Below are 7,917 nucleotides of genomic sequence, written 5' to 3' on the forward strand. Positions count from 1 at the left end.
CACCCCGAAGGTTATAGGACGATTTTTGGTCTGTCCACGACCCTTGTACCGTCTCCCTTCTCTCGCCAAAAATATAATATAAGTTTTAATATAACGTTAACGTTCTATGCAGACCGCCCACTGCGATGCCCTATCAGCTGAGCCACCCCAAACAAAAAAGGGAAATATAATTTAATTGGAACTATTTTTGCTGTCGCGCTCTTTCTCACTTCTCGATCGTTAGTGCGAAAACCCGGGCACTACTGTTATGTGGCTCCACACGAAAACCAATTGTTCCAGCTAGGCCGACACTAGGATAGGCACACTTCCTTGCAGCGTAACCCAAAAACGTTTGTATTCGAAAAAGGTTCCTATTGGAGTCCTGCAACAGAGTGTATCAATGTGTTTGTACTTAAATATTTTATTTATTGTTGATAATACACAGATACAGTGGGTATTCAATAAGTGTGCCTACTAGACGTCTGCACGAGTGCACTCAAAATTTTCGGTTAAATGAGTACTCACAAGCTTAAGTCGCAATTCGGCGCGCCGAAACGGTTTCAATAGAGTTAATTGCGCATTGGCTAGCGTTGTTTTTGTTGTATGTGGAATGAATGATATTCAAACCAAAGCGGAATGGATAGAATGAGTGGATGCAGAGTAAATGTTTAGAGTACTCGGTTAAAATTTTTGACATTCTCGTCATTCATGGCTTGCAGAGCAGACGCAGCTGAGCAGAAAATTTTATAATAATAAAAATACAGAATTTGGACGAAAGCGTAAGTACTTTAGTAATTGTAAATTGTAAAAAAAAAATAATATATGTGTAAATAGAATAACACATTTTCAGATGCTAGAAATTTAATTAATTTAACAAATCTGATACTATAAATTACTATTACTAAATTACTATTAATTAATTTAACAATTTTGATACTATTAACAAAATTATGTTTCTGCATTCAGTAATTGATTAATACATGTTATTCTATTTTTCTGTCTTGTGTTAAAAAGCAAGACAAAAACGAAAAAACAAATACGGAATAAATTTTACGTCGCCAATGCGGCGCACAGTTAACCGTTTCGGTTATTCCGAGTACTCGGTCGCGAGTACACTCATTCGTGCATTGCCTCGCCGTTCGGTTATAGTAAATTTTTTATTCATGCCTTTACCACATTTGCCAAATCCGTTTTACTCAATGTCTCACTCAGTCAGTCAGAACTTTGAGAAAGAGTACCAAATGCAGACGTCTGGTGCCTACCACACCAAAAATTATGAAAAGTTTTCCCTAATTTTAGCAACCCCTTTATAATGTGTTTACCAACTCATTTAATTGAATTCTTTCCACATTATTCTTTTATCTGCTGGAATTTACTTTAATTGATAATACTTCTTAGAGCGGAGAGTCAACAAAACTACTGGACTATTGAAGACTACAAAAGTCGCTCTGGGGGCTCTTGTGTTTAAAATATTAAATATTAACTACAAAATGGTGAACACCCAGGCAATTCCTAGGTGAAAACAAACCATTTCGATACTGACTTCATGGGTTATTGAACAACCTCAGTCAAGTATTTTATTGGGCAATTGAATTTATAAAATTGAATTTTTTTAGGAATAGAAATATCTCAAGGGTGCTCTTTAATTGCCTTCAGTCCCAAAAAAACAGGCGAAACCCTACTTTAATATTATAAAATTTAATTTTTTTGGTTTAAGAATAAATTGTAATTTTGAGACTTTTATGACTGCAAATGAGTAGTAAAAATTTGGTATTGCTTACTGTGGGTTCGAAAATTATATTCAAACAATATGATTCGAAAAATTGCAGGCTTTTGAAGCTAAATGAAACAACCTGAAACAAATAAAATATTTGTTTAGAGCAACGCCGAAGGGTTTCGCCTGTTTTTTTCGGACTAAAGGAAATTAAAGAGCACCCCGAAAATGTTTCTATTCCTAAAATAAAAATTTGAAATACTTCAAACTTAAAAATTCTGTACTTTAACTTAACTTTAACTAATGCTTCGTCGTTTCTGTTTCGGTTTGTAAAACATCAAGCCCGGTAGATTTTAAGAATTGGTTAATTTAAAAATGTAACTTATTAATATGATCTGATGTCAACTTGTTCAACTAAATAGATGCATTATTTTAAATTAACTTTAGTCTTTGACGTCTGTGCCTATACATTTGTTTATCGCGATATTCAATTTCATCTCGCTTACCACTTATACCATAACTTGTTTCTTCGCGCGCATGCGAAAAGTAAAGCCCTCTTCTGTTAAGGAAAGAACTTGTTGCATTCTGACGGTGATCGATAGCCGCGGGCGAAAGAAATATCGTCTGGAATGAGCACCTAAGGCGAGGTTGGCAGTCCCAAGAGGAGAAGGGGAAAGTGTGATGTATGTAGAGCGCCCCCTACCGTCCACACCCAAGAAAGGGGAAGTGTGGATGGTATGTGGAGAGAGGAGAGCACCGACGAAGTGCATCCACCCACACTAAGACGGGAAATGAGCACTGGCATTGGCCTTGAAGTCGGTTCTCGACCTATGTGAAGGGAAAGGAGGAAGCAAAAGAATAGGAAAGGGAACCGGCAGGGCCGAGCCCATAAATAGGGCGAGGTGACCGCCATGTGGGCCAGAGAAAATTTGGGAATCGGACGACCCGCTGCCGCGAACTAACTAATTTAACGGCCGTATTTTAAAATCGGTGGCACACATAAACGTGTGAGTGCGGTCGGTCTACCGGAGGTGAAAGCTCCGAGGAAACGTTTAGTGATGTTTTTTTTTATTGTTGGTATAGGGAAATTCAGATAATTTAACCCGATCCGGAGATCGACGGGAGCAGGACGGGAGCAGAACAGGAAGACCCGGCAGCCGGAAGTGGAAAATAAATGTGAGTCCGTTCCGAGAGGGCATAGACATTATATTTATATATCTGGGTTGCAGAGGGTATACAGGCATTTTCTTGACCCCGGGATATCCACAGTTTGGACCCGGGGAGACCTTTTCTGGAACCCGTGGTGGATTCCAACCTCAAATCCCGCCGAGGACCAAGCCAAACCGCCCGGGAGAAGCTCGGCCAGAAAAAAATTAGAATAATTATTTATTTATAATTATTTATTTATTTATTTAATCCGCCTTATTTATTCGCATCTATTTATTTATTTCTATTTATTTATTAATCGTTATTTATTTATTTATTTAACTTATTTATGTGCCCGTGTTAAAATTATGTAAAATATTCGTCTGTGTGTAATTATTTATTTATTTATTTTAGTGGCGTTTAGCATGCCATAAACAAACACGAATATTTGTTTGAAAGACGATAAAACCTAAAGCACGTAAACACGGAGTAAAACCTAAAACACGTAAAACGATGATCCAAAAATTTATAAATATGATATAAATAACCAGTAACTTATGTACAACTAAATCGCGCCGAGTCCAAGCAAAATTAAATCTAAATCTTGGAATACGACCTCCGAGAAGACCAGGCCGATCCTGTGTAGGAGTATGGACCTTTCGTAAATAACCACCTGACCCGTCTCAGCCCCTGATCCTCCTTGGAGCTCCATGTAGGCAGGAATTCTGAAGAAAAATGAGGGTTTATTAATTTTATTAATTTATATATATTTATATGTCAATACCCGTGCAGCAGTTTCGCGTCTTCGTTGTCCTCTCCAGCTCTTTCGTCGTCCTTTTTTTTTTTTTTTTGTATCGTATTTGCTTTGGCCCAGGGCGATGGAAGCCTAAAATTTTGGAAAATTTGAAAATGTTATTTAGTATAATTGAATATAATTGAATATTAAGTAAAGATTATAACGATGAATTGCTAGAGTGTATTAATTAGGGGGGGAAAGACGAACGGATGAGCCGATAACCTGGAGGAAGCCGATGAACCACATGCCAGGGAGATCCTCAAATGGGAAATAGACGGATCCTTGGTAGGGAGGGTGCGTCAGGGTCCTTTCCATCGAAGACCCAAATCTGCGTCGTGTCGTCCGGTATTAGTCCTTCACTTGTAGTTTCTGTTGATGTTTCTTTGTTGTTTTTGTGGATTCCCTGCCGAGTGGAATTTATGGTGCGACCTGTGGGCACAGGGGAAGAATCCGCCCTGTTGATGACTGGCTAGCCGGCCTTGCCCCATCGAAATCAGCAGGCCGTAACAAACTATGGCTCCGTATTAACCATGGCTCCAGGGCCACCCAATTTAGGGGATAACCGATCTTCCAGCCTAAGCGTCAGCCGCAAAGCAAAGAAAAAAAAGACCATATCAGAAAATACCTCCCAGAAACGCAGCCCAAGAACCCAAGGTTTTTAGTAGTCTCATAAAAAAATCCACCAAAACTATTTCAGAGTTTTCTAGATTCGTAACCCACAAAGCTCTTAAGAACATCAGAAAAGACATCATATCGATCTCAACTCTCCGCAATGGTAATTTTCTCGAGCTGGTCACATCCGCCCTACCCGGGTCATGCGACATCGAGTGCGAACTCCACAACCCCCTTAACTTAGCTAAAAGAACAATTTACGCTCCCTGCTTAATAGTCATCTCGGAAAAGGACGTTGTTAAAAAATTAAAATCACAGAATGTTCACAACGTTTTTAGGATTATTTTGGAAACTTTCTTGTAAAGTTTGACCTATACACCCTTCCGAGAAAATTAGACAAGAGAAAAGCTATAATCGAGTTTTCCGACTATTAGATACCCACTACTTAGCTAGTGGGAGTGCGAACAAGAAATTTTAATATCGGTAGAAATTACCCGCCCGAGTTGTGAAATTCGCTCGGACTAAAATTCGGACTAAAATTGTCGAGTTGTAATAAAACAAAGTGTTATTCCATATATCTTAACTTTGTCCCGTTCCTATAAAATCAAAATCGTATTTCTTTTATTTATATATTTATTTAATATTGTACGTGAAGTAGAACATACCAATATAGACAGAAAAGTAAACTGACGTTATTTATTCCTCACAGCCCAACAGCTGGTGATTTTATAATATTAAGCACAAAATTAGTTCACAAGATTAGTGAAAGCATAAATGCGCACACATGGCTGATGGCGAAAGATGATGGAACAAAATAGGAGTTTGTTTGAAAATATATGTAAAATTATTTTCAATTTAAATTCAACAAAACAAATTTATGTATGTACATATATCAAATTGAAATTCATAAAGCAAACAGAATTAGATATGCAAAGTTGAACCTTTTAGCAATGTAATTAATTTTTTTACGCAATATGTGGAGTGCTCTCCTGGCTGGGCAGCGCAGGCTCAGTTAAACGTTCGCCACATTAATAAGAAGGCGATTCTATTCACTTGTAACTCAGTTGATAAGCAGAAGCTGAAGCGAAAACTATGTTGGCGGATAGTGCAACTTTGTAAGACATTCAAAAATAGATAGCGTTCCTCGCACAATTAATTTTTTTTTAGCACTTTAGCTATCTTTTTGGGAACGTCTGTGGTGCTTGTTTTTTCTTCAAGTTTGTCGGAAGTTAACCCAATTAACAGCGGATCTTTCGCGACGCCTTTGGGATGCCACCGTCGGGTATATACATATAAAGTGACACAGTCCGATCTTCAAGGACACGAGTGTTGGGACTATGTAAGCGTTTGGTCTTGTTGGGGACGATGTGACTCAAGCGAAATTTCCGATTGGAAGTTCCCTTACAAGCGGTCGTTCCATCCTGTCTGTGTCCATGCTCAGCGGCAGCCAGTTGTAGCTATCCTAAAGAATTGTCACCCTAAAGCAAAAGACAGCGTAAGCAAGTACCAGTACATGGAAGCAGTGAACTGCCATTGCCAGACGTGCTCCACGCAGGATACTAGCTGCGAGGCTCCGGCCAATAATGAAATGGCTGGGGGTAGCAAGGCAATAATGGTAGGTGCCGATACCAAAAACTTGGACTATTAAGGCGAGTATGGTTCCTTACTAAATTGTGTAGGGTAATGTGATGGCTTTATCTGCAAAAATGCTTAATATAAAACAACTCAATAAATCAAAATAAAATTAAAATTTTGTATTTATAATTTTAATCGGCTAGAAGGGATTGTAGTAATGTCTGCGTACTACATATTTTAGCCATCTATAGGTATTTGGGACTTGAGTTCGAACTGTTTTCTTGGGCTATTAGGTATAAGCAATAGAGCGACGAAATGCCCAGCCCAATAGCTCCACCAAAAGCACACGTCCTGAGGCCAGCTATAAAATACAATGCAACTAGTTTATAAATATATTTTTTCGATATAAGACAAAGGCATCAAACCTGTTGACTTGTATAGCAGTCCTGTGGCAGAGCCCGCAATTACTGTGTTTATATGGTCATCTTCTCCACGGAAAAACTGCAGCAAAACTCCACAAGCCGAATAAAGCACTGTCAATGTACCCAATGTGTTCGCAGTCCCCGAGCCTTGCTTCATAATGTGATTAATTAACCTTTGCGTAAAGTAAAAGTTGTGAGGTTGTGACCTATTTTAATTACGCCATTTACTTACTGAGTTCGACGCACTTTTCCTTTCTGCTCGAGTGCCTTTGTGACTTTAAAACCATTATAAATACCGGCTAGGCCGCCAATTCCGCCGCCAATCATTACTGATGTGCCTATCTGTGAGAAGGCCAATTCAAAGCGTCCACGCTGCTTGTTAGCCCCCTCGGGAAAAATAAACTCTGGCTGTGCTTGATGCAGATATCGCGAATCATAATTGAGATACGGCGAGACCGGAGTTTTACTAAAGGAACTTGTAGCGGAAGTGTAGGTGGGTTTTACTGCTTCTTCAACTGCACATCATTGTTTTGCATTTCAATTAAAAAAAACATACCAGCCAGCTTTTTAATAATTAAATAACATTATGTAACCAAATTCTTTGTTGCTTACAGGTTGGTGACTGCCCTTCAGCAAATGGTCTTCTTGGAAAGTCGTCACTCATTTTCGAAATTGTTTTGCAGTCCTAAGAATGGTGCTATACTTTTTTTTACAATTATCATCCAAATTCCTGTGCTCTATTTGCAAAGGAAACGACCTTTTCTGTGATTTACTTGTTTTTAAACTTTATTGCCCTATAAAATTGACATCTGTATTCAAGCATTCCTGTTCCTTCACATTGAGTCCAGGAAATTAAACTAGAGGCAGCATGACCCACAGATAACAAGAAGAATTGCCATCATTCCACAAAATTGATTATAGTTACACGAACACTATTTACAAATGTGCGTCAAGATAGCGTCAATGGGTTAGCGGCAATTGATAAACGGTGGATAAGGAAAATTGAATATGTTCACACTGATCACTTTATATAAATATTAAGTTTACCCTATTTGATGTGGTTTTAATTTTTAAACATTTCTTTGGTCCTATGTGTGACCACTCTGGTTTTTAATGAGACTAACTTCTAAACAAGTACATTGCATTTTATATTTATATATATGGGGACGGATCAATTTGCAAAATGCAATTAATATGTTCACACTAATCACTTTATTTCAATAAAATTTAATTTACCTTATTTGATAGGGTAATTTTTTTTATTTAATTTCTTAAATTAACTCTCTGGTTTTCAATGAGACTTACTTCTGAACAAGTACATTGTATAAAAAGCGGTTAGTGGCCGTTGATCGATAAAAATTTACAAGACTAATAAAAAAAAACATTAAAACATTAATTAAAAGTGTAGTCATGGCAGCTTTGAGCTGTTTGAGGGCGTTAGAATGGACGTGGCAGCATGGGTCAACAAACTTGCGCTACGGATATATATCTGGAGTTTGTATACGGACGACGGATATGGCCAAATCGACTCGGCCATTTATCCTGATCAAGAATTTCTATACTTTGGATGGTCGCTTCGTTCTGTATGCTACATACTTTTCACCGAATCTAGGATAGCTTTACTCTACGAGTAACGGGTATAAATATATTTTTCGAATATTGCCAGAATATTC

The 7,917-nt window shown here is 38.1% G+C and overlaps 2 protein-coding genes across 2 annotated transcripts; one reads left to right on the forward strand and one right to left on the reverse strand.

Moving 5' to 3' along the window:
- The first annotated feature begins 4,902 nt into the window (after positions 1–4,902).
- On the forward strand, positions 4,903–5,997 carry LOC120458186 (thyrostimulin beta-5 subunit). Its single transcript, XM_039645754.1, has 2 exons — positions 4,903–5,362; positions 5,415–5,997. The coding sequence occupies exons 1-2, from the start codon at positions 5,340–5,342 to the stop codon at positions 5,893–5,895; spliced, it is 504 nt and encodes a 167-aa protein (XP_039501688.1). The 5' UTR covers positions 4,903–5,339; the 3' UTR covers positions 5,896–5,997.
- On the reverse strand, positions 5,981–7,129 carry LOC120458185 (mitochondrial import inner membrane translocase subunit Tim23). The gene is made up of 4 exons (XM_039645753.2): positions 6,857–7,129; positions 6,477–6,759; positions 6,248–6,417; positions 5,981–6,183 (listed from the first exon to the last, which is right to left on the reverse strand). The coding sequence occupies exons 1-4, from the start codon at positions 6,906–6,908 to the stop codon at positions 6,068–6,070; spliced, it is 621 nt and encodes a 206-aa protein (XP_039501687.1). The 5' UTR covers positions 6,909–7,129; the 3' UTR covers positions 5,981–6,067.
- Positions 7,130–7,917: the final 788 nt, after the last annotated feature.

This window comes from Drosophila santomea, chromosome 2L (genome assembly GCF_016746245.2).
Source record: "Drosophila santomea strain STO CAGO 1482 chromosome 2L, Prin_Dsan_1.1, whole genome shotgun sequence".
Lineage (NCBI taxonomy): Eukaryota > Metazoa > Arthropoda > Insecta > Diptera > Drosophilidae > Drosophila > Drosophila santomea.

Bases quoted from the DNA above. Each gene is read 5' to 3' on its own strand.
- LOC120458185 (XM_039645753.2), bottom strand. From the start codon at position 6,908: ATGAGTGACGACTTTCCAAGAAGACCATTTGCTGAAGGGCAGTCACCA. The intron at 6,418-6,476 runs GTAAGTAAATGG...CTTTACGCAAAG, and splicing joins GGAAAAGTGCGTCGAACTCA to GTTAATTAATCACATTATGA. The intron at 6,184-6,247 runs GTTTGATGCCTT...TGTATTTTATAG, and splicing joins ACTGCTATACAAGTCAACAG to CTGGCCTCAGGACGTGTGCT.
- LOC120458186 (XM_039645754.1), top strand. From the start codon at position 5,340: ATGTTGGCGGATAGTGCAACTTT. The intron at 5,363-5,414 runs GTAAGACATTCA...ATTTTTTTTTAG, and splicing joins TTGGCGGATAGTGCAACTTT to CACTTTAGCTATCTTTTTGG.